General features: G+C 56.1%; 1 protein-coding gene across 18 annotated transcripts; it reads right to left on the bottom strand.

Annotated features, from left to right (window-relative positions):
* Positions 1 to 1,019: 1,019 nt before the first annotated feature.
* On the bottom strand, positions 1,020 to 23,039 carry CBX7 (chromobox 7). 18 transcript variants are annotated; one of them, XM_065522103.1, is made up of 6 exons: positions 22,863 to 23,039; positions 20,289 to 20,332; positions 11,495 to 11,584; positions 9,124 to 9,190; positions 4,641 to 4,992; positions 1,020 to 4,284 (listed from the first exon to the last, which is right to left on the bottom strand). In XM_065522103.1, the coding sequence occupies exons 1-6, from the start codon at positions 22,929 to 22,931 to the stop codon at positions 4,127 to 4,129; spliced, it is 780 nt and encodes a 259-aa protein (XP_065378175.1). In that variant the 5' UTR covers positions 22,932 to 23,039; the 3' UTR covers positions 1,020 to 4,126. The 18 variants fall into 18 exon arrangements, with proteins under 18 accessions (XP_065378175.1, XP_065378176.1, XP_073859834.1 ...); XM_065522104.1 differs by having other exon boundaries at positions 1,020 to 4,281; XM_074003733.1 differs by having other exon boundaries at positions 4,641 to 4,713.
* Between the last annotated feature and the right edge of the window lie 2,033 nt (positions 23,040 to 25,072).

The raw sequence follows: 25,072 nt of genomic DNA, 5'->3' as shown, positions 1-25,072 counted from the left end.
CAGTCTCTTAACTCTTCTCCCCACAATCAGCCCTGCCTGCTCCGGCCCAGCCTCCGTCCTGCAGCCCGTGATGCACTGAAATGCGGACGTGCTCCCAGGACTTGCCCTTGGCTCTGACCACCTGTCTCAACGTTCAGACGTGTGTGCTAAGCCTGGCCGAACACATAGTAGGTGAGCGTTAGCCTCACGACAGTTGTGCGATCCAGAACCTGCAGTTGCAGAGACCTGGGATGCTCACCACTCCAAGGTTCTGGAACAGAGGACTCGGGGGGAAGCAGATAAAAGGTGCCAGAAGCACTTCCAGGCCTCTGATGACACACTACGGGCCACGGCGATGGCCTCGCCCAGAGACACTCCACAGTTTCCTCTTCCCGTCACCTCAGTGAATTCTCTGTCCATCTGGGGGGCTCAGCGAAGGGAAAGACTTGTCCGAGATCATGGTCAGTGACCAGCAGACCTGGGACCTAAACCCCAGGCGTCGCCAGGGACTGGAGCTCTTTCCTCAGCACAGTGGGGACACCACTGTCAGGCCTCTGAGCTGAAGCTCAGCCCTTGTAACCCCTGTGACCTGCACGTATACGTCCAGATGGCCTGCAGGAGCCAAGAAGTCTGGGGCAGCCCAAAAACACAAAAGAAGTGAAACAGCCAGCTCCTGTCTTAACTGATTGACCAACCTTACGACATTCCATTATTGCTTGCTCCTGCCCTGCCCCAACTGATGGATCAATCAATCGACCTGGTGACATTCTTCTTCTGGACAATGAGTATTATGATCTCCCCACCAGGCATCTTGTGACCCCCTCCACTGCTGACAATAGATAACCACCTTTCACTGTAACTTTCCACTGCTTACCCCAGTCCTACAATACTGCCCACCCCATCTCCCTTGGCTGACTCTCTTTTCAGACTCAGCCCACTTGCACCCAAGTGAAATAAACAGCCTTGTTGCTCACACAAAGCCTGTTGGTGGACAGATGCGCTTGACAACCACCAGAAGGAATGACCAGATGCCCAGGAACTTTCTTTTTTTTAATCATCTTTAATGTATTTTTAATAATTTTTTTTTGCCTCATTTACCAGATAAATCATCTAAATAAATAGATGCTATACAGTCTCTTACCAATGTCAGTACAAAAATAAAACTGCGCTCTACATCCACTCTGATCTCCCAGCGCACACACACTCAGCAAAGGCATGTGTTTGGAGCCAGCTCGTGCCCCCGACCCCTCCCAGATACATTCATTTAGTCTGAACAAAGCTCGAAGCTCATTCTGTGCAAAGGAAGCGCTCTTGTGCTGAGACCTGGTGGCCGCGGCTGGCCACTTATGAAGCAAAAGCTAAACCACCTCACAGAAGCACAGCGCCTGCCCCCAGAACAAGGGGAGAGGAGGAGCTTGGCAACGAGGTCATCACCCTAACAGCAGTGATAGTCCTGCATTCCAGGCGGCCGTGCCAGGGGTAGGGGTACATCCTCCACACCCCCCACCACAAAAGGAAAAGTGCCCGCAGGTCTCTACATTCAAAGCGGGTGCGGGCTGGGGGAAAGAAAGGCAGGTGAGCAAATGCTTTCTAAACCCTCCCCCCACCCCCAAGAGTACTGGCCTTTTAAGGGGGCTGTGGGGGTGGAGGTCACTGTCTGCCTTACTCTACTGGGCCACTCTGGGCTGGAAGGAGGCCTGCCCGGCCACAGCCATAGGGTGACCTCATAGAGGTCACCTGTCCTGGAGGATGGTCCTAATGGTCCACAGCCTTTTCCCCAGGGAGCTGGCTCACTGCAGCCCCTGAGCCATGTGGCTGCCCTGAGCTGGGCACCTCAGGCACCACCTGTCCCAGGTCACGCCCCTGGAGTTCAGCTCTCCCTGAGCCACAGAGTTCCCCATGGGCCATAAAGGGCTGAGTAAGAGGAAAGACGTGTCTTGCTGCTGCAGACAAAAGCAACTGCAGCGCCCACACAGAAAGCCCCGTGAATCCACAGACCCAAAGATTGCGCAAATAGTTCTTTGAAAGTGACCAGGAAGCAGGAAAAAGGCCCCATGTCCCCCGGGGGATGGGGAGCGTGACTTCTGCTGGAAGCTGCCAGCCATGTTCCAAAGCCATGGGCCAAAACATTCAACCAGAGACCCCCCCACACCCCTCTATCACCTTCACCTCCGCTGGGCACCCCTCTCCTGGAAGAGTTCCCTCTGAACCCCAAGCTTCCCCTTCCCCTCCACAGGGCCCACAGCTGGAGATGGGTGGTGATTCCTGCCACCCCTTGTCCAGACCCACCCCACGTATTCCTCTAGATTCCATTCCCTGGGCTGGAGGTGAATCAGGTCACCCCGGAGGGGACTGTCCCCCAATGGAAGCACTGAATTGACCGTGGACAACTAAAGATCGAGAAGGAAGGAAAGAGAGACTCAGGGATCTGGGAAGCCTGTCAACAGAGCACCCCAAGCAGAAAGGGCTGCAGGCTGTCTTTGGTTTGGGAACTAGGGAAGAAGGGATCTGGGGAAAGAATCACCCTCTCCTCGCCTCCGTAGACTCTGTGACTTCCTGAGGACCCAGAGCAGAGCTGCGGGGAGGGCAGGCGGGTTTCACACTCGCCGACCACACTCCACTCTTGGTGTGTGTCACCCTGACTCTGACAGCCAAGGAAAACCAGGGAAGCCAGCCTTTTCCACGCCTCCCTCGGGCCCCCCAATCTGGCTTTTTCTCCCCTACAGAACTGGAAGAGAGGGAGAAGTCACTCCTCACTGGCAGGGAAGCCACTGGCCCCCAGGACACCTTGTACAAGCCACAAAACAAGTACACCTTGCCAGGGGGTGGGCTGGGGCAAAGCCTGCCCATCACACAGCGCAGCCTGACCTCAGAGAGGCGTGGCAGAGGTCCCTCCACAGAAACACAGCTCAGCCCCAGCTGTGGCATTTAGGTTGGATGGGGAGGGGATGCAGAATGGAAGGAGGAAGGGGCTTAGGAGCCAAGGGCTGCCCTGAGAACGTGGTGGGACACCCCCTCCCTCCCTGACTGCCCACACCTGGACTGGCTGAGTTGGAGGGGAGGGCAGAGAAAGAGGGGAATTGGAAGGGCTGAAAAGTCACCTGAGTCAGAAAGAACAAGAACCCTTCGGGGGAGGAAGGACAGGGTCCAGATGTCTCAAAGCCTGTGCTGATACATCATACAACTTAGCAGACGCCTGCACACCCACAGCCTGAGAAACCACATCTGCATGCCTGGAGCATGGGGTGCCATCGCACCTGTGCCAGACCCCTGCCCTCCGCTGAAAGCTGCAAGCACGTAGCAAGGTGCATGCAAGGTGGGGTAAGTGCAGGCATGGTGGTGAGTTCTTTTGTGCTGTGAACCACCCCACGTTCGCCTGGCCAGGGTTTCTAAACCAGGTTCGCAAGGCCCATGTGGACACATCTGTAGACACACATGCGTTCACGGGGCACACGAGAACGTACACGCGAAGGGTAACGCGTGCACACCTGTGCAGCCGGGTGTACGTGAGCGTTTCTGCACAGGCCAGGTGATGGGGGGAGGGCAGAGCTCTCAGCAGAAGGGTCTCAGCGGCGCCTCCTCCCTGGGAAGGGTAGAAGCCTCTCTGAAGGGGAAGGGACTCGCCCCAGCAACCTCAACCCTTCCTCCTGCCCCTTGCTCCCGCCCCACTCACTTTTGGTCAAAACCAGCCTCCACAGCCCACTGCAAAGCCAGAGAGGAAAGTTCAAGGTAAAGACCCAATCGAAATAAAAAGAAAAGAGGAAAACCAGCCAACCAGGCTGCGGTGGGCCGCTCAAGGGAGAGGGTTTGGGCCTTCCAATGCTCCGTTAACCCCCAGAACCAGCTGCTGCGTCACTAGAGGAGAATGATAACGGTGGTGTCCTGGGCAGGTGACCCTGTCCCCCTCCTGCCCTGGGGGTGGTGCCCCAACTCCCAGAGCAACTCTCTCCATCCCCAGCCTGAGGCCTCGTGGTAAACGTCCCTCAGAGAAAGGGCAGGTGGTGGGAGAGTAGTGGGATCTTCTCCCCTTTTGCTGCTCGGTATTTTTTTAAATAAAATAATTACCCCGCCCCCAACCCATCCTTATCTCTGGAAGTCCCACCCCAAGCCCAAAAGAAAACAGTTTAAGAAGAGTAAAAATGGTGACTCAGAACTTCCCGCTGCGGTCTCGGAAGAAGCCCTCAGCCGCCTGGGCCTCACGGAAGGTGACGGTGATGGAGTTGGCGGTGATGTCGGTCACGGTCACCTCACTTGAGGGGAGCGCAGGTGTCCAGGGAGGGGGCCCCTCAGCCAGGTCGGCATCTGCTGCAGCGTGAGACACACAGACAGATGGGGGCAGCGTTGACAAGGTTGGAAGCTACGCAGACCACCCAACCCCATCCCAACTGCAGCTCTTCCTTTCTGCGTCTTCAGTCAGCTCAGGGCCTCACACAGGGCTGGACACCTGGGAGGCGGCAACGGGGTGCATCTTCCCCACCTGGACAAGAGCTCGGCCAGAGCGGGACGACAGGAGGAGCCCTGGGCTAGTGCTGGACCCTGAGCCCAGACCCGACTATCCCCACAAAGCACTACGGGCCCTCTTTCGACATTGAATCAGTTGGACCTGATGACCCACAGGGCCCTTTCCAGCTCTGAGGGTCTCTGGGCCGGGGCCGCCTTACCCTCCTCTTCGGGGGGCTGCGCAGCAGGCTCCCACTCGCCGGCCGCCTGCAGGACGTCTGGGGCCGGTGGCTCCTGCAGGAAGAGCTCCCGTCGATGGCTGTGGCTCTCCAGGTTGGGCCCGCGGGGCGGGAACTTCTTGCGTGAGAGCCGCAGGTACTTGTGGGCCTTTCGGGGCTTGCGGAGCGGGAAGGGCAGGGTGGGCACCAAGGGGCCCTTGTCCACCAGCTCAGGTGCCCCCGCCTTGACCACCCCCTCGGGGCTCCCGCTGCCGAGTGGGCACGTCAGGGAGAAGCAGAGCTTCTCCTTGCCCTTGGCCTTGTGGGAGCTCCGCAGGTCCATGCTGTACAGCCGCTGCGGGGGCAAGCCAGGGCAGCGCGGGTCAGCCCCACCCTCCCGCCCGCCATACCTCTGCTCATGCTGCTCCTCCCACCCAGAGTGCCCTTCCCACATCTGCCCACCCAACTCCTCCCCATGCCATGGCCGGCCGTCACCCCACCGCACCCCACCCCAGCCCAGAGAGTGGGCCCCAACAAGCCCCAGGCTCTGCCAGCTCGGCCTCGCCTCTGGGCCCCACAGAGCACTCTCACCTCCCCAGGGTTTACTTCTTTGATACCCAGCAGAGAAGCATACAAGAAGGACACATTGAAAACTGACCAAGAGAAACAAATCTGGATGCATTCAAGAGTTAGCCTTCGTTTTAGGAAAGGTATCTTTGCGTGCCAGAGCACCTCCAAAACCGACACTGCCAGCTCGCCCAGGAGACCGTGGAGGCAGAGGGCAAAGGTGTGCTCTTGGAGTTGCTTGGGGCAAAGCCAGGCAAGCAGCACACACAGCACCGGATGCCCATGCCACCTAGCCGAAGGGACAGGGCTCCACCTGGCCTGCAGATGCACCCCGACCCCTCCAGGGAGCTCCTGGGCTCTGCAAGCTGCCTCCTGCAGCTCCCCCTGCTGACTGCCTGCGACACCTCTGGAGCTGGAGGGCAAGTTCCTCCACCCCTGGAGTTTATAATTTCGGGATTTTTCTTATTTATTTGGGGAGAATTTACATGCATCTACAAAAGATCCATGGTGCCAAGATGTTGGGAGACTCGGGATCACTGGGACAGTACCTTCTCCTGCCACCTGACACCAGAGGCCAAGAGCTCCCAGGAGAATGCAGCCATCAGATGGGACCTGTGAGGTCAAACACCTCCAAGCTGAGGGAAGAGATGACACACGCAGGCCCTGCTCACAGTCATGCCTGCCAACGGCATCACATGTCCTGAGGTGCGGGCTGCCGCAGTGATGGGAGGAGGGCTGAACTGGGAGGGGACTGGGAAAATACTGCCGTGGCTGGGAGGCACGTCCTATAGGCAGCTGACTCAAAACCCACTCCTCCCAGTGGCCTCACAGGCCATCAGAAGCCCAGTACGGGCCGGGCGCGGTGGCTCACACCTGTAATCCCAACACTTTGGGAGGCCGAGGCGGCTGGATCACCTGAGATCAGGAGTTCAAGACCAGCCTGGCCAACATGGTGAAATCCCGTCTCTACTAAAAATACAAAAATTAGCTGGGTGTGGTGGTGGGCACCTGTAATCGCAGCTACTTGGGAGGCTAAGGCAGGAGAATCATTTGAACCCAGGAGGCGGAGGTTGCAGTGAGCCGAGATCACATCACTGCACTCCAGCCTGGGAGACAGAGTGAGACTCTGAAAAAAAAAAAAAAAAAGAAAAAAGAATCCCAGTACATTCCACCATTCTGCGAGGCAGGTTTTTCTTCGTCCTTGGCAACCTCATCACGAAAGAACTACAGCGACTAGGGTCCCAACAGTCAGTCCTGGGGAAGCTACCAGCCTCCCTGGGCCTCAGTTTCTTTCTCAGCAAAACAGTGAAGAGACTGTAGGAGCCAGCCTCCGAGGAAGGCCCCAACCACACCTGCCTCCTGGCATTCACACCTATGCGCAGTCCATTCCCACCCCCAGTGCTGTGGTGTGTGACTTCCCAGGCCAGAACATAAGACACTGTGGCTTCTTCCCTGCTTTCTCTCTCGGGCCACCCACTCTGGGAAGCTGGTGGCTGCACTGTAACGGCACTCAAGCAGCCCTCTGGAGATGTCCACACGGTGAGAAACAGTCCCTGTCAATGCCCAGCCCTGACTCCCCGACACGTGAGCTGCCCCCTCGGAGGCAGATCCCGCAGCCCTGGTCAAGCTTGCAGATGACTGCAGCCCAGACTAGAACCACTGAAGAACCAGCTAGCACATTCCCAAATTCCTGACCCCCAGAAGCCATGAGAAATAATCAGTGTATATTGCTTTGAGTTGCCACGTTAGAGGGGAAGAGATAACGAACACACCTGCCCTGTAGGCTTAGTATGTGGATGGAGTGTGTTCATCTGTGAGGCACGCCAGGCACAGAGCCTGGCACACGGACGTCCGGGAGATGTTACTTTCCTTCCTAGGCTCAATTCATGCCAAACCCAATGGAACATGCCCACTGCATGAAGGGAGGCCCACCCGCTCTGGGGAAAGCCTCCGTGGGCTATAATCAGGAGTGGCCAGGACGCTTGATGTAGACCCCATGCAAATGAACCAAGAATCCTGACTTTCTGGCTTCCAATATCCTGCCTGGTGGCTCTTATTACATTAAGGAGGGTGGGTATTCTCTTCATCCACAACCACACACAGGCAGAGTATTCCTTGTCCAAAATGCTTGGAACCAGAAGTGTTTCAGACTTCGAACTTTTTTAGGATTTTGGAATATTTGCATTACATTTACTGGCTGGGCATCCCTAATCCAAAAATCTGAAATTTAGAATGCTCCAATGAGCACTTCTTTTGAACATCATGTTGGTGCTCAAAACGTTTTGGATTCTGGAGCATTTCAGATTTTGTGGGTTTTTTTTTTTTTTTTTTTTTTTTTTTTTTTTTTTTTTTTGAGACGGAGTCTCGCTCTGTCGCCCAGGCTGGAGTGCAGTGGCGCAATCTCGGCTCACTGCAAGCTCCGCCTCCCGGGTTCACGCCATTCTCCTGCCTCAGCCTCCCGAGTAGCTGGGACTACAGGCGCCCGCCCCTGCGCCCGGCTAATTTTTTCTATTTTTAGTAGAGACGGGGTTTCACCATGGTCTCGATCTCCTGACCTTGTGATCCGCCCACCTCGGCCTCCCAAAGTGCTGGGATTACAGGCGTGAGCCACCACGCCCGGCCTGATTTTGTGGGTTTTTTTTGGTGGGGAGGGACAGAGTTTCACTCTTGTTACCCAGGCTGGAGTGCAATGGCATGATCTTGGCTCCCTGCAACCTCTACCTCCTGGGTTCAAGTGACTCTCCTGTCTCAGCCCCCTGAGTAGCTGGGATTACAAGCATCCGCCACCATCCCCAGCTAATTTTTGTATTTTTAGTAGAGATGGGGTTTCACCATGTTGGCCAGGCTGGTTTTGAACTCCTGACCTCAGGTGATCTACCCGCCTCAGCCTCCCAAAGTGTTGGGATAACAGGCATGAGACACCGCACCTGGCTGCATTTTGGATTTTGGATCAGGGAGACTCAACCTGTGACTGCACTGCTCCAAGATCCACTCGCCTGTCACTGCAAAGCACTGAGGTCAGCAAAGGCCCCCAAGACCTATGAAGCAGGTACTCCGGCATGCTGCAGAGACTTGGGTCCCCACCTGACTGAAGGCTGGAAGAGGAGACCCTGTAAGTTTCTTCCCACTCAAAAATGACACACTTTTAAGAGTCTGACATTCCAAGGCTGTAGTTCTACAATTCTAAGATTCTGTTTCTGGGCGGGCACGGTGGCTCCCGCCAGTAATCCCAGTACTTTGGGAGGCCGAGGTGGGCGGACCATGAGGTCAGGAGATCAAGACCATCCTGGCTAACATGGTGAAACCCCGTCTCTACTAAAAATACAAAATTAGCCAAGCGTGGTGGTGGGCACCTGTAGTCCCAGCTACTGGGGAGGCTGAGGAAAGAGAATGGCGTGAACCTGGGAGGTGGAGTTTGCAGTGAGCCAAGACTGCACCACTGCACTCCAGCCTGGGCAACACAGCGAGACTCTGTCTCACAAAAAAAAAAGATTCTGTTTCTTGGATTCTGAAATTCCAGCCTCTCATGTTTCCTCAATTCTAACATTTATGTTTCTGAGGTTCTCAATGATAATTTTGTTCAGGGATTCTGAGCATCGAAAGGCTCAAAGCTTTCAAGCCTTCCTTACAGCAAGATTCTAAGCTTTGAGAATTCTAGGAGTCCACTGGCCATATGCCTACCCTCCCTCCCATGTGGCACCTCTCACCCAGGCTGTCTTCCCTGGGCACCAGCCCCACAGGCAGGCTTTTCCCAACTCCTCCCATCAAAACTTACCCAAGTGCCCCACCCCACAGTGCGCTGGGTGGTACAGAGGAGGGGACGCAGATCAGTTCAACCAGCCAGTGCAAATGCACCAAGGGGCAGAGGGGACTTGCAGTTGGGCAGGGGAGAAAGGAGGCACAAAGGCAGGCTGGTTACCTGCAGCAGAAGCCGCTTGGGTTTCGGACCTCTCTTCCTATACCCCGATGCTCGGTCTCTCTCCTCCCTGGGGCGTGAAGCAGGTGGCAAAAGAAAAGGAAATACTGGTGACATCTAAGGGAAGGTAAGGCGTCGCTTCGCCCACCCTCTGCTGCCTGTCAGGGAGGGGACACTCCCCACAGGCCTGCCCACCAATCCTCCCCATTGCCTGGCTGGGGCCATAACAATGGGGTCAGATGTTCAACTCCCAGGGCCAAGGTCTTCCCATCTGACAAATGGGGAGGGTAACTGCTGAGGGAGGACTCGCAGCATCTCCAAAAACAGTGGGTCCTTATGGGGCTCTAGGGCCATGTGAGGGCTCTGCTCTACATGCTCCTAAGGAGCCCCTAAACACGTGGCTCAGTTTTTCCTGCTAGGGGAATGATACAGAAGCCTGTCAATCCAATCTGCCTTGAATGTCCCAGGAGAGCTGAAGGGAATGGCAAGTCCCTCCGTAAGTAAAGCTCCTCCCCGCACTTGGGATCTCTGTGAACCCAGGAGAGCAGACCAGCTCCTACCCTGTCTGTCCCATCTTGTCCAGGGACAGGATGAAAACCAGTCTGTTCTGAGTGCCCAGCGGATGCCTTCCCATGTATCAAACACACACACAAAGCACAACTTAGGCCGGGTGCGGTGGCTCACGCCTGTAATCCCAGCACTTTGGGAGGCTGAGGTGGGCGGATCACTTGAGCTCAAGAGTTTGAGACCAGCCTGGGCAACACGGCAAAACCCCATCTACCAAAAATACAAAAATTAGCCGGGCGCAGTGGCACACACCTGTGGCCCCACTATTCAGGAGGCTGAGGAGAACTGCTTGACCTGGGAGGCAGAGGTTGCAGTGAACCAAGATTGCGCCACGGCCTGGGAGACAGAGTGAGACCCCGTCTCGAAAAAAAAGCACGACTTCACAGTGCCACGAAGCTACACATGACACACAAGACAACACAATCAGAGACTCCACACAACTGCCGAAAGTAGTGGGGAGATTCAAAGTCATTTCATCCTGCCTCCCACTTCAGTTCTCTCCATCCACACTCTCTGCGGCCCCCAGTACAGAGGCCACGTGGACAGCAGAAAGAACGTGGAGGCCAGGAGCTCATCCCTTCTCCCCTTCCTGGTCGTGTGACCTTGGGCCAGGCTCTTACTCTGAGCTCAGCACACACCAGGAACCCCACGGCATCTATTGCAAATGTCTGACCATCCACTGAGCATCCATCCCCAGCAGGACACCCATGGGCCAAAGGGAAAGGGCCTCTGGCGGACGACTGGAATCCAGGCCTTTGATACCTGCCCACTGCTCTCCTTACCACGCTCCACAGGATTCCCAAGTGTTGCACCCTGTTGGACCAAGGCCCCACCACACACCTGGGAGACAGAAAGAAACCCTGCGACAGGAACACCCTGATTTTAAAAGGAAAGAACAATAAAATGTGTCCTTTGAATCCCTGGCAGGAAACCTCCTGGAGGAGGAACCACGAGAATCCAGCAACGAGGGGCAACAGAAAAGCCCCCACCCGGAGGCAGCAGCCCTGGCCAGGTCCTTGCTCTGAGGCTCTAGGTAGCAGCCTTGGTTTCCTTCTCTGACAAACAAAACCCTCACTCCTGCCTCAGCAGGTTGCCATAGGGACCAAATACAAATGATTTTGTGAAATGGCGCCACGCCGCACAAGGCAGGCGGGCTGGGAGTGGCAGGGGACCTGGGCTGCCTGCTGGTGGGGAGGGTGGCCAGAGAGGGCACACAGAACAGTCGGGCGTGCTCAGAATCCCTGAGAGGCACTGGCACAGGTGGCAGACTGACTTTGCCCGGGCCACTTGGACAGGAGGTGGCAGGGGAACAGGCCACAACTCAGAAATCCCAGTCCCAAAGCCCATGCTCCTGCCCCGACTTCCATGAGCTTCATCAGACACTCCTTGTAGCCCTAAGAGGTCCTCTAGAGACACTGTCTCTGATCTGTCACCCCCGCACAAGTGGCAGTGCCGCCCCCTGGCACACAGGGCATCTTTGTGAAGCATTTTAACATTCTTCACTGGTACAGAAACCTCTTACAGCCCCTCTGAGGTTTCACCCTGGGAAATCGGGGTGTTCTTCAGGATGGCCCATTTTACAGCAGAGAGACTGAGGCCCGGGTGGGTAAGGGAAGTGACCAAAATCGCCCAACAACAGGAAAGGGACCCAGGGTCCTCAGCTGCCCTGGGACTCAGTGCCCACCACTTCCACCCAGCTGTAGGCTGGGCTGCCCTGTCCCATCAGACACCCCCGCCCTGCCCCAAAAACCCCTGCCAAGCCAGCAGCAGGCTCCTGAGGAGCCTCTGAGCTGGCCCTAAGCCCCACCCGGCGGCGCCAAGGACACCGTACTTCTCCTCGTAGGCCATGACGAGGCGGGGGTCCAAAATGTGCTCTTCGGGCTCCCACGTGCTGTACCTGGGGAGAGAAACAAAAGGTCAGAGTCAGCAATGGGTGCAGTGGCTCACGCCTGTAATCTCAGCACTTTGGGAGGCCGAGGTGGGCGGATCACCTGAGGTCAGGAGTTCAAGACCAGGCTGGCCAACATGGCAAAACCCCGTCTCCACTAAAAATACAAAAATTAGCCATGCGTGATGGTGCATACCTGTAATCCCAGCTACTCAGGAGGCTGAGACAGGAGAGTCACTCGAACCCAAGAGGCGGAGGTTGCAGTGAGCCAAGATCGCGCCCCTGCACTCCAGCCTGGGTGACAGAGGGAGACTCTGTCTCAAAAAAAAAAAAAAAAAGAAAGGTCAGAGCCATCGCTTCTACTGGGCAGGTACACCAGCAGAGGCCACCACTGCTGACCCAGGGCCCACTGCAAGTGTGCCTTCACCCTGTCCTGGTGTCATTGTCACCTACTTCAAAGACAGACCCAGTCTGGGCCTCCTGAGGGTTCCAGCAACACCAGAGCTGCCCTCGTTCATATCACACTACAATGTGACTGGGTCCAACTCCTTGTTAGACTCCACAATCACCGGAGACCCTCAGCTGCCAGGAGGAGAGAGGGCCCCTGTAAGCCCCAGGACACCCTTCCCACACCAGGCAAGAGAGGGTGAAAAGGAGCCAGAGCTCCAGGGACATGCTCGCAGCCTGGGTTCAAGTCCAGCTCTGCCCCTAGCTAGCTGTGTGACCTTGAGCAACTTCCTGAACAGCTCTGTACCTCAATGTCCCCATCTGTAAAGGACTCTTGTGCTGATGAGATGTGTCATCCAAGTGTTTAGAGGGTGTTACAAGACTAACAGCATGCCTGATGTGTTGTCCGTGCACTGTGTTTGCTGCTGTGGCTGTTTCTCCCCGCCCTCCAAGCCCAGAATGGTCTCCCTCCTCAGTGCACTCCACCCAGAACACAGCCAGGTCTGAAGTTCCTTTGTTTCTGGGCCTGGCACACAGCAGGTGTTTGGTAAATGTCTACTGGCTGAATGGTTCAGCAGGCCTAGCACAGGCCCCCTTGGTAATGCTACAGGGGATCTTCTACCCTCGCCACCCAGCCAGGGAGCACCCTCCTGCTGGGGCAGACCCTGTGATGTCAGCACAGCGGCTCCAGAGCTCACCTATCTGTAGAACCACCGTGGTGACACCCGCCACGCCCTCGTTCCACTAGCACTCCTGTTTACTTTGTATCTGCCTTTAGAGCAGCTTTTTTGGTTTAAATTATTTTAAAAGCAAACTATGCCTTCCATAAATGGAAAAACCAGTATCACTCACCATCGATGCAAACATAAAAACTTTTCCATTAAAAACAATATACGTACAGTCATATGCCAAATAACAACGTTTCTGTCCATGACGGCCTGCACATGTGATGGTGGACCCGTAAAATTACAAAGGAGCTGAAAAATTCCTATCATCTAGTGACGTCTTGATGATCCTGACCCTGCGCAGGCCTAGGCCAACGTGTGTGTTTGTGTCTTAGGTTTTAAAAACAGAGCTTTAAGGCCAGTGTCTTAGGTTTTAAAAATAAAGTTTTAAGGCTGGGCACAGTGGCTCACGCCTGTAATTCCAGCACTTTGGGTGGCCAGATCACTTGAGGTCAGGAGTTTGAGACCAGCCTGGCCAACATGGAGAAACCCCATCTCTACTAAAAATACAAAAATTAGCCAGACATGCGGGCACCTGTAATCCCAGCTACTCGGGAGGCTGAGGCAGGAGAATCACTTGAACCCAGGAGGCAGAGGTTGCAGTGAGCCGAGATTGTGCCATTGCACTCCAGCCTGGGTGGCAGAGCAAGACTCTATCTCAAAAACAATGAAAATAGAAATAAAAATATTTTTAAAAAAATTTTTAAAAACTTTAAAAGTAAAAGAAATTGAACTTTTGTTTAAATAGAAGACAGCTTTTAAATACAAAGCAAGGCTGGGCGCAGTGGCTCACGCCTGTAATGCCAGCATTTTGGGAGGCCGAGGCGGGCGGATCATGAGGTCAGGAACATGAGGTCAGGATCAAGACTATCCTGGCTAACACGGTGAAACCCCTCGCTACTAAAAATACAAAAAATTAGCCGGGTGTGGTGGCGGGTGCCTGTAGTCCCAGCTACTAGGGAGGCTGAGGCAGGAGAATGGCGTGAACCTGAGAGGTGGAGCTTGCAGTGAGCTGAGACTGCACCACTGCACTCCAGCCTGGGCAACAGAGCGAGACTCTGTCTCAAAAAAAAAAAAAAAAAGAAAAGAAAAGAATATAAAGCAAGTATTTTGTACAGCCATACATGTTTATGTTTTAAGCTAAGTGTTACCACGAAATGAGACAAAAAGTTTTAAAAAATTAAGCTTATAAAGAAAGTTACTATAAGCTCAGGTTAACTTATTATCGAAAAAACCATTTCTGTATAAATTAGTGTAGCGTAAGTGTACAATGTGAAAAATATTTCCTCACAAGTTAGTATGGCCTAAGTGTACAATGTGAAAATATTTCTGCATAAGTTAGTGTAGCATAAGTGTACAATGTTTACAATAGACCAGGTCTTCACATTCCACTAGCTGACACTGAGTGACATGTGTCTGGGTGACAGAGTAACTTCCAGCCCCGTAAGCTCTGTGCCTGGGAAGTGCTCTAGAAGGTGTCCCAAGTTTTATCTTTTACACTGTATTCTTACTGCACCTTTTCTGCGTTTGGATGTATTCAGTACAGTCACAGGCTGTGCATGCTTGAAGCCTAGGAGCACAGTCCAAGTGTGCAGTGGGTTATACCATCTAGGCGTGGCTAAGCTCACTCTGATGTTCGTACAATGAAATCACCTAACAACGCATTTCTCAAAACGTATCCCTGTCATTAACCGACGTGTGACTGTGCATAAAATACATACAGACAAAAGCAAAGCAATGCCCTATGGTCCTGGCCAGAGGCTCTGCTAGGTAAGACGGAAAGCAATGGGCGATAGCGAGGGGTTAAAAGGCAGAAAGCGCCTGGGAGACCCCCCGCCCTGCCGCCTCCCTAGAGCTGCGGCCTCTACCTTACGCTATCCTGGGAACTACCTAACGCTAGTTCACAGTCCCAAAATGCTCCCCAAGGACAGAATGCTTGCCTCCTTGCTTCCTCTAACACTCTGGCACACCCACTTAGTGTCAGGCCTCTGTGGGCTCGCTGTGAAGCCCTGAGCCTGGGCTGCCCCTTCCCATGTGCCCCCTGCCAGCCGGCCCTCCCTCCCCTTTGGGTGCCCCATCCCTACAGTCAACTCCTAGCTGACCCTTAAGAGTCAGGTATTTGTAGCCTTCCCTGACATCCCTCCCAGGCTGCCCCACTGCCAGCAGGACGAGCCTGCCCCTCCTCCACCCTCCTTACAGCTATACCTGGCCCTGGCCATAATCACTAATGGACCAGGAAACACCCTGGCCGGCAGAGCCCCGCAGAGTGGCCAGCTCAGGGCTCTGGGAAGGGCTGGGGAGCCCCTGCAGAACGACGAAAGCGAAACTACAGCAGAAACCACCACAGGCTGGCAGACACTCTAACCCTTCCTCCCCCCGGAAAAGGCTGAATCTCCTCAGCTCTAACTGGTAGGAAGGGGAATTTTGTGCTCCTCTCTCTACAGCGTGCTCCTCCGCACCGCCCTGCCCATTGCTTGCTGATGTCCCTGCTGTGTAGATCCTGGCAAGTCCCTACCCTTCTCTGAACTTCAGTTTCTTCATCTCAAGAATAATGACCACTACGGTAACAGCAGGTGTGCCACCAGGACCACCAGGACCGCACCCATCCTCAAAAGCAGCTGGTGAGGTAGGTGCTTAGTTCTTACCCCCATTTTACAGGTGGAGAAACTGAGACACGGAGGTTGGGCAGCCAGCCCAGCGTCACTGAGCCAGTCAGTGGCTGGCCCGTGTTGGCCCTCAGCCACACTCCACCTTCAGGCTCCTCACAGGCCACCGCGTCTGGGACCCCCGACTGTGCTGACCGCGGGAGGGGGCGTCGCCCGCCCCCGGTCCTCAGTGTCCGACCGCTGGGCGCGGCGCGCACAGCGGGCGCCCCGAAAGGCTCCGCTGGATGAAGAAGGGGTGGTTGCCGGCCCGGGCAGCCGGGTCTGAGATAACAGGGTCACGCTTGGCGGCCAAATGCAGCCTCAAGCTGCGGGCAGGGGCGGCACCAGCGTCTTAACCGCTTGGACCCAGCCGTTAAGGGGGACGCCGCGCCGCACCGCGCCCTCCGCAGTGCAGGAGCCCAGAGGCGCCTAGGGGAATGCGCTTCCGAAGAGCTGGGCGCTGGCAACCCAGGAGCGCGCCACCAGCGTGGGCGCCGCGGATCAATGGGCTTAGATCCCATGATCACCGGAGACCCTCGAGTGCCTGGAGGAAAGCGGGCTCCCGTAAGCCCCAGGACACCCTTCCCACACCAGGGGAGGAACGGTGGAAAGGAGCCAGGGCTCTGGGGACACGCTCGTTCCCTGCGCTGCGCGGACCGCGGCGTGTATGCTGGGGAACTGCAAGGGTCTGCATTAGGCTTGCGGCGCCCGCTGGGCGGGAACCCATCACCCCGTGGGAGGGGGCGGAGCGCTTAGGCCCCGCCCCCGCAGCCGGCGGTCACGCGCACGCACGGGGAGGGGCGCGCGCCGGGATTACCGGCAAACCGAGGGGGCGGGGGCGGGGACAGACACGGCGCGCGCCGGCTCCGAGATAAACACGGCCACGTGACCGCCCCGCCCCGCCCCACGGCCCGGTAAACAAGCCCTGGCGGCCCAGCCTGAGCTCCGCCGCGCAGGGCTCGCCCTACTGCGGTGAGGGCACGGAGTGGGAAGGGGCGCAGCGGATGCAGGACCCCCGCCCCCCGCCGACCTTTCCCGGGGGGTAGGGGGAAGCGGGGTTTGGGGGCGCTGCTGAGCTGTGACGCAGGCAGCCTTGGGGCAGGTGGAACCACCCGGATCCCCGCAGAGCCAGGCCAACCCCCAAGTCCCAGTCCCCACTCCGATTTAAAGCTGCTCCACAGGAGAAATAGCATGGGCTCTGGTCCAGACTGCGGGGTGCGGCCTCGTTCAGGAGACGCCACCGCTCTGGGGCCTCATCCTAAAGTGGGCCCACCAGTAACCCCAGTCGTATAGGGCTGTTGTGAAGATTAGATGTGTTAAGCCACGGAAAGCATTTCGATCAGTGTGGTACACAGCGAAGGCAAATGAGCCTGGTTAAATCAATGAAAAGCCCAGGGAGCGTAAAAGTCTGCGGCTCCTAACTCCAGTCTCCCCAGCCTGGATGGAGACATTAACTCCCACTCTGCCCCGGCAGGGTGTTAACGAATCTTATCTTGTCTCAGGCAATCTTCAGCAGGGCCCAGGGAGGTCAGGCACAGAGAGGTTGAGGGCTTTGCCCTGGGTCACGCAGCTGTAAATCTCCACAACTCGAGTTCAGAGGCGCAAAGCCTCAGCACTTCCCACTGAACTGGCCCAAAGGCCAGCAGCCAAGAGTCCTAGTCACCTCTAGTGAAGCTGCCTGTGTTATCAGGCAGCCTGTAGTTCACATCTTCCCAGCTCTATGACCCTCGGCAAGGCCTCTTTGCTGTAGGCTTCTGTCTCTCCATCTGTAAAATGGGTTGCTATGAGTGGTTCAACGAGTCAATGCCTGATTCATAATAGGGGCTTATTAACTGACAGCCTGGCCATGGCTGTGACCACTGATATCATTCCTAAAACTCCATAGAGCCACTCCCTCCAAAACGATGCAGAACCATTCACAAGTTGGGAAGAAAGGAAGGCATTCTGGAAGGGGGAACAGCAGGGCCCCGGACAGGCTGAAATGTTATCTGGAGGCCTCAGGCACAGCTGGTATCTGTACCTAACAATGTCACATTCCCTGCCCGGGGCCCCGAGCCCCTCCCTGTGCCATTTGCTGTGCTTTCCAGAAGCAAGAGAGCCCCTCTACCACACTTGTTTGCTGGGGAGATAAATCAGGCAAGGCATGTAGTGGCTTAGCATGGGCCTGGCACAGAGCGTCCACTTTTTTTGGGGGCAGGGTGGAGGGACGGAGTCTCACTGTGTTGCCCAGGCTGGAGTGCAGTGACATGATCCCGGCCCACTGCAAACTCCACCTCCCAGGTTCAAGTGATTCTCCTGTCTGAGCCTCCCAAGTAGTTGGGATTACAGGCGCAAACCACCATGCCTGGCTAATTTATTATGCTTTGGTAGAGATGGGGTTTTTGCCATGTTGGCCAGGCTGGTCTCGAACTCCTGACCTCAAGTGATCTGCCCACCTCAATCTCCCAAAGTGCTGGGATTATAGGCTTGAGCCACCCTGCCCGTCCCAGAGTGTCCACTTAAATGATGGTTCCTGTTACTGCGAATGTAAGTCTCCCCACCCAGAGGGCAGATGCTGAGCAGGAGATTGACTACCCCCACCCAGGCTGGCACTGCCCTGCCAAGGCTCCCAGGCCTCGGGGACACAGCCTGCCTAACTCCCCACCCCCACCCTCTTTCTCAGCTTTTTCTCTAAGCAAGGCCCCCTGAGGAGGGGAAGACAGAGCTGGCTCCCCTGCTTCTCCCCAGAGTGAACCTGTTTCCCCCAAGTGAGGTGGGGATGGTTAACAGCCATACCTGCCTCACACTCAGACCGCGGTGGCACTGTGGATGGCATGAAGTGGGCACCACAGTGCATGGGGTTGGCAGTTATATTTTGTAAGGACCAACCCTCTCTGGGCCTCAGTTTCCCCATCTGAAAAATGACGGGACTGGCCTAAAAGATTTCTAAGGATACTTTGAGCTCCTGAGAAGAATGGAATCCCCTAGGTCCCTTTCCTGCCTGGGGAAAAGCTAGACTATCTGTCTATCTAATTTAGTCTTAAAACCAAATGTTTACTAAAGCACTTGGACTGGGCTGAACACACATTCACTAACTTACATCCACCCTCTCACCCTCACAGCAGCCTGCAAAGGAGGCTTCACTATCTCAACTGAAAGATAAGGAAGCAGAGACCCAGCCATGGTGGACCCCTGCCCCAGGGCTCATGGCTGTCAGGTGGGCAGCCAGGCCTAGAACCCAGGACCAAAGTGGAGGGGGGTGAGAAGAGGCAGCCATGAGGGCCCATCTGGTGGCCTCGGCATGTTAAGAAACAAATGGGTGCCCGGGCCAGGGGCACAGCACAACAGAGGCATTGAGGGCCTCTGCTCTGGGAGCCTCGTTCCTTCCCTCCTGACGAGCTGCAGTGGGCAGATGGATTCACATCCAGGATCAAAGTGGGGGAAGGAACTTTTCATTCATAACGGCCTCTGTTTACAGAAGAGAATCTTCCAAAGAGTGGAGTCTCCAGAGGACGAAAAATAGCCAATAGTGTCCTGAAGGCTAACAGCTGGTGGCCACAGCTTCCCAGTGCGAAGCGAGAGAGGCAGGGGTGTGCGCGCCCAGGAAGGCGATGCTCCTGCTGCCCACTCTGGGCATTGTCACTCCCTTTACTGCCCCCTTCACTCAGGCCGGAAGCCCAACTTCTAGCAGCCCAATGCAGGGGCAGGGGGTAGGGATTCTCTTTCAGCCCTCAGAATATCTGGGAAGGGAGAACAGGACTGGGGGTTGGAGTGAGGGGTGGAGTGTATTCTCTGCCTGCCAGTTCCCAACCCCCATCATCAGGATAGCCGCAGGTCACCCAGAACATGCGCCCAGGCCTTTCATCCTACAGGGCCACCAAGCCTGTGAGATGAGTGCATGGCCTGGGTTTCTGAACCCATTTTGCAGAGAGGGAAGCTGAGGCACTGTGGGCTGTCTTCCTCTCCGCTGTCTCTCCCCACCATCACTCCAGAATGCCCACAGGACCCAATACCAGGTCAGCCCCCACCAGTACAGCAGAAAGTCCCTGCCCAACAGCAGCAGCTCTGGGCAGAGGGGGTTTCCAGGAGTCAGTCTCTGCCAGGCGGAGCAGGGGGTGGGGCACCCACAGACCAATGGGGAGGCTCCACGACTAGCTCATTCGCTCCCCCTCCCAACAACTCCCTGCTGGAGGGCATTGGTGGGTCCTGATAGGGCCTCAGCAGGAGAGGTGGAGCTGCTGGGAGGTCTTAGATGCAGCTCCCTGCCTCCCAACTCTGAGATGGGAGGCTGGGAAGGCACAGAGGCGGCTCCTGAAAAGGAGAAGGCCTAGTTCAAGTCCCAACTCTGCCTCCACTTGCTGTGTGACCTAAGGCAAGCTGCTTACCCTCTCTGAGCCTGTTTCATCACCTTGAGAGAACCTGATCACACCTACCTTCCAAATCTGTATGGGAACCTGCTCTGTAGACTGGAAAGTGCCGTCCAGAGGCGAAGGAGATTCAGGCTCTGCCCCTGGCCACACAGCACTGAGGATTCATGCAGCACTGTGCTTAAAGCGGCTGGGGGCCCCTCCTCCTGTCCAGCAGCCATCTCCAGTAGCTCAGATGCTGGGCCTTCACCTCCCAGTTGCCAAGAAAAGCCAGAGGGAGGGGAGGAGGGAGAGGAGAAGCTCCAACCAGCAGAGGAGCTCAACACTTAGGAGGGCAGGGTGAGAAGAGAAGCTGGAGACACACCTTGACCCTCCTGTGGTCCAAGGGGAAACTGAGGCCCAGAGAAGATGATGATTAAATCAAGGTCAGCTGTCCAGTTACAAGAGTAGCTGGAGCTAAAAGCTAGGCAGGGGAGGGGGCAAAAGGCAGGTGGAGGAATGCACCGGTCGGTAGGCAGACAGACAGACACACACACACGAAGGAGCTTACTTTGGGGGCCATCCTTTCCACTTCACCAGATACTCGACTTTACCCTGAGAAGAGAGAGAAGCAGACACAGTGAGTCTCATGGTTGCCCCTCCAGCCACTCGGAGGGACAGTTAAGGCCCAAAGGATCCCAGCTCCAAATCCCCTCTGCAGACACGGGTCTCCCCAACACACAAACACAATCCAGGAACTGTCCACCAGATCCTCACCAACCTGTATAACCCTGGCTGCTACATGATCACCCCATACTGCCCTCCCTAGGACAGCACAGGAGTGCCTCTGGCTCCAGACACCTCTGAGGCTCCTGAGGCTCCTGAGGCCCAAGCCCAGGGCTCATGTCACACATGGGGAACTGAGACTGCATGGAGGTGTGCATGCGTGGCCAAAGACCCACAGTGTCTAGAGCCCCAGTGCACAGGTCGGAATGCTTACTTTCTTTTTTAGATTGGAAGTCTCCAAATTCAAGAACATTCCTCTCTGGGGTAGTCCTCACGCTCCTCCCCCATCTGCCGAGTCTCCTCTCAGTCTCTGAGGAGCTGCCGCTGGCTCCCAGGTAATGGGCCAGTGACTTGAGGACTCTCAACTCAAAAGACCCTGGCAGGACCCCATGGAAGACTGGCAAACTCTCCACCTTCAGAAGGGGTGGTCAGCCCTGCGGTTGTTAGAGCCAGGCCCCTCCCTTCCTCACAGGCTTTAAAAGTTTACAGTTACGGTGGCTCATGCCTGTCATCCCAACACTTTGGAAGGCTGACGCTGGAAGATGGCTTGAGCCCAGGAAGGAGTCTGAGACCAGCCTGGGCAACACGGTGAGACTCCCGTCTCTGAAGAAAGGAAATTAGTCGGGCATGGTGGCAGTTGTCTGTGGTCCCAGCTACACAGGAGGCTGAGGCAGGAGGATCGTTTGAGCCGGGGAGGTTGAGGCTGCAGTGAGCCATGTTCATGCCACTGCACTGCAGCCTGGGTGACAAGAGTGAGGTCTTGGTGCCAAAAACAAAAAAGTTTACAGTCCAACCCCATTCAGTGAGTGAAGCCCCTCCACTCCAGAACTTTACAACCAAAATATGATACCTCCTCATAGAGGCTTTCCCTGATGACCCTCTCCCATGCTGTCTCCACTGGCACCTTGCAGTTCCATTTCTGCAGAGCAAACAGCTCCATCTGAGGGCATCTGTCTGTATCTCCTCACTCACTGTGTGCCACCTCTGCAGAATGCCAGCTCCCTGAGGGAAGGGATGGATCCCTGGGGCTTAGACTGGTGCCTGGTACCTGACAGATCCTCAATAAATATTTTGAGTGACTGGCTGAAGGAATGATGGTCTCGCGCTCTTGTGCTACTCTGCGAGCTCCATCGTAGAGGGGGTTAGTGCTGTGCCTGCTTCAGGCTACACAGCACGAAAAGCACTGAGCTTTGTGGAATAAATTAATTATCTTTTAAGTGGAGGAAACCCTAGGAAAAAGGAGAAGGAGGAGGAACAGCTGCCTCAATCAGAAGAGTAAAACCCCAAGTACAGCTAGAGGAAGAAAAGATGCTCTGACCACCTTGACCTTCACCCTTGGCCCAAGATGACAGGACTGAGTTTTCTCTATGGAGAAAGAAGATGGGCTGGCAATCAGCCCAGGTGAGCTCCTGCTCTACCTCTAACTCACTGGGTGACCTTGAGCAGGTCACTTCCTCTGCCTGGGCCTCAGTTTTTGTCTCTGTTAAATGGGAATAGGTGACCCCCCTAAGGCCCCTCCCAGCCGGCCTGGAGCCTCCCAAAGGGCTGCAGGGAGGAGGAGACAAAGGAAGGACAGTAGTGAATACCAGGAGAGGAACTTCTCCCCAAGGATTTCCCCAGCCTTAGGCGGGGAAACAAGTGCACCGGAGGTGTAGACACCAGGCCGGGACAAAGTCCAGCCCCAAAGTGTGGGGTTCTGAAACCAGCAGAACAGACACCTCCTTAAATTGCAGGGTGTATGTTTTGAAGGAGAAGGCAGATGGGGTAGGAGACTAGGGGATGCCCTAGCGCAGGGGGCGGGCTTCAGAGCCCTGGACTGGGCTAGGAGTTGAGGTGGGGGTGGGGGTGGGAAAGAGGGATGTGCTTGGGTAGGGGTAGAGGGGGCGGGATCGGAAAAGGCCAAAGTCCAGCAGGAAAACTTCACAGGCTGGAGACTTTTCCAAAGCTGCACTTACAACTTGAAAGGACTTGGTGCCAAGCGTCCAGAGTCCCGAGTTCAAGACCCAGCTCTGACGCTAACGCGCTAGGCAAGTCCTTTCAACTTGGACCTCAGTCTCCCCATATTTATAATAAAAGGGGAGTGAGGCGGGATGGAGCTCAGGATCCCTATGTCCGATCCTAATCTCCAGCTCAGGCAGGCTCGGCCGGCACTAGCATCCCGGAGCGACAACTTTGATTCTACTCGCCCTACACGGTGGCAGGGAAACTGAGGCACGGGCTGGGGAGACGGGCCCAGCAGCGCAGGGCTGCCGGGGCCCCCGCGCCCCGCTTTCCCCTTCAGCCCCAGCGTGGAGGGAGCGGTGCTGGGAACGGGAGGGACCCCACCGGGGTCCTGGGAGCCGCCCCCGGGCAGCCTCACCTTCCGCACGCGCTTCTTCCGGATGCTCTCCACGGCGAACACCTGCTCGCCGATGGCTGACAGCTCCATGCGGGGCGGCGGGCGAGCGGGCCCGGGGCCGGGCCGGGCCGGGGGCGGAGCTGCGGGGCCGCGGCTGCGGCGCGCGATGCTAGGGCTGGCGGGGTCCCCGTCACCCTCGTCCGGGCGCGCACGCGCACGCGCACGCGCGCACACCCCCTCGCGCTCCCTCACGCCGCCGACGTTCCATTTTTGAACCTGCGCAACGTTTTCCTCGGCGCCAGCGAGCGAGCGCGCGCAAGGAGGGGGCGGGGCGGGAGCGCGCGGCCCGGCCGCGGGGCTCAGCTCGCGCCCTGCGGGTCAGCCCCGCCCCCAAGCCCCGCCCCCGCCTGAGCCCCACCCCCGAGATCCGCCCCCTCCGGGTTGCGATTGGGCCGCGAGCCGCGAGCGCGGCCGCGGGACTTATTTGGCTGGGGTCCCGGCTGGGGCGGGGCGGAGGCTCGCGAGCACCCTCTCGCTGTGGCGCCGCGGCGGACGTGATCCTTAATACCCAGGCGGGCGCCTCACAGCCTCCCGGCGACTGCCAGGGGCCAAAGTGGCAGGGCCCAGTGGAGCCGACGACAAAGTCGAGGCTCAGAGCGGGGAGGCCATTTGCCCATCTCTCGCAGCGGAGGAGACCGGGCCGAGGCGCAGCCCCTCGAGTTGCAGGAGACGCAGGACCCAAAAGGCTTCCCACCGTGTCCGGATGTCGCGGGGCCGAAGTCTCCCTCATCCGGCCTTGGCCGCGGCGCAGTTTGCCTGGTGTCCCCACGTCCGTCCACCGAGCCCTCCATCCGCCTTCCATTTGTCCATCCCCCCGACCCTCGATGGTCGGTACCGAGACGCGCGGGTCAGACGCGGGCGCTGCCTCGGGAGCTCCCGGGCCGGGCCCTCGTTCGCGGCAGGAGCGGCCGCCGTGGAGCTGAGGTCCCCCGGGGACGGATTTTGCCGCCGCGCTGCCCCAGCCTTCCCCAGCCCCACGTGCACTGGGCGATCGGTGCGTAGTGGGGGCTCAGCCATTTGTGGCATGAGGTCCGAGACGAACTCTTGATTCCTCACCCCCCTTCCTTTTTCGCTAACGCGTCTCCATTCCTCGCTGGGAGCCCGGAGTCGTCCCTGCTCCTTCCTGCACTGACCCCAACTCCTGTCGCTCCAGCCTCCCCTCGGGGACTCGGGTCTGCCTGCCCTCACTGCACCCACCGCCCGAGTTCGCCCCGTCTTTTCTCTGGACCACAGCAGAGACCTCGCGGAGCTGCCGTCTCTCCGATCTTAGTGCCAGAGTGTGCTTCTCAAATGCAGATCTGACGGGGTCACCCTGTGCTTAAAAATTTTCCTCCTATTCCCCTCAGAATAAAATCCAGCACCTCTTTCTGGCACACAGAAAAAGAGAGTAATAGATTCACACCTGACTTCATCAAGAGCAACGGAAGCCAGAGATATGCCATCATCTTAGAATTACATTTTCAGTGAAATTATCTTTCAAGAATTATGTAGCCAGTATGAGGTACATGTATCCAGAACGTAGATGAAATCATAACACGAATACAAAAACTTAAGAGTTTGCCACTGGCACACCCTCCAGAGGGAGATTCCAAAGCGGGAACTTCAGGCAGGAGAACGATGATCCCAGACAGAGGTCTGATGCAACAGGGAATAAAGAAAAATGAATGACATTGATAGTGTGAAACAATAACAATGTCTTCTGGATAAAAACAGATGTAAAATACGTAACAGTGATGGCATATACTTGGGTGAGTGGAGTTAAAGTGTTCTAAGATCCTTATATTCTTCAGGAGGAGGGTGAAGATAGATACCAAATACACTTTGACGAATTTAAGAATCCAGATTGTCATTACTGGAATAAACACTGTAGGACTGGAAATGCAGTGTATAGTTATCCAAATTATTGGAGGAGGAAAAAGAATGATCAAATCAACCCGAACAACCGTAAAGCAGGCAAGAATGGAGAGAGAAATAAATACAAGACGGGGCAGGGAGGGGACAAATAGACGATAGCTATAAATTCTAATATTCTGTGATTCAATAAATGTAACTAAATATTGCAGTTAAGATACAAAGATTATCAGAATGCATAAATTGCTAGATGCAGTTTACAAGAGAAACCCACAAGAGACACTTCCAAAACATAAAGCTAGTGAAGGTCAAAAGTAAAC

Source organism: Macaca fascicularis, chromosome 10, assembly GCF_037993035.2.
Source record: "Macaca fascicularis isolate 582-1 chromosome 10, T2T-MFA8v1.1".
Taxonomy (NCBI): Eukaryota; Metazoa; Chordata; class Mammalia; order Primates; family Cercopithecidae; genus Macaca; species Macaca fascicularis.
This window is presented reverse-complemented; position numbering and strand designations above follow the sequence as displayed.

Excerpts from the sequence above, each read along its gene's own strand:
- CBX7 (XM_065522103.1), bottom strand. The coding sequence starts at position 22,931 with ATGGAGCTGTCAGCCATCGGCGAGCAGGTGTTCGCCGTGGAGAGCATC. Across the intron at positions 11,585-20,288 it reads TGGAAAGGATGGCCCCCAAA|GTACAGCACGTGGGAGCCCG; the intron begins GTAAGCTCCTTC and ends TTCTCTCCCCAG. Across the intron at positions 4,993-9,123 it reads CCAAGCGGCTTCTGCTGCAG|CGGCTGTACAGCATGGACCT; the intron begins GTAACCAGCCTG and ends TTGCCCCCGCAG.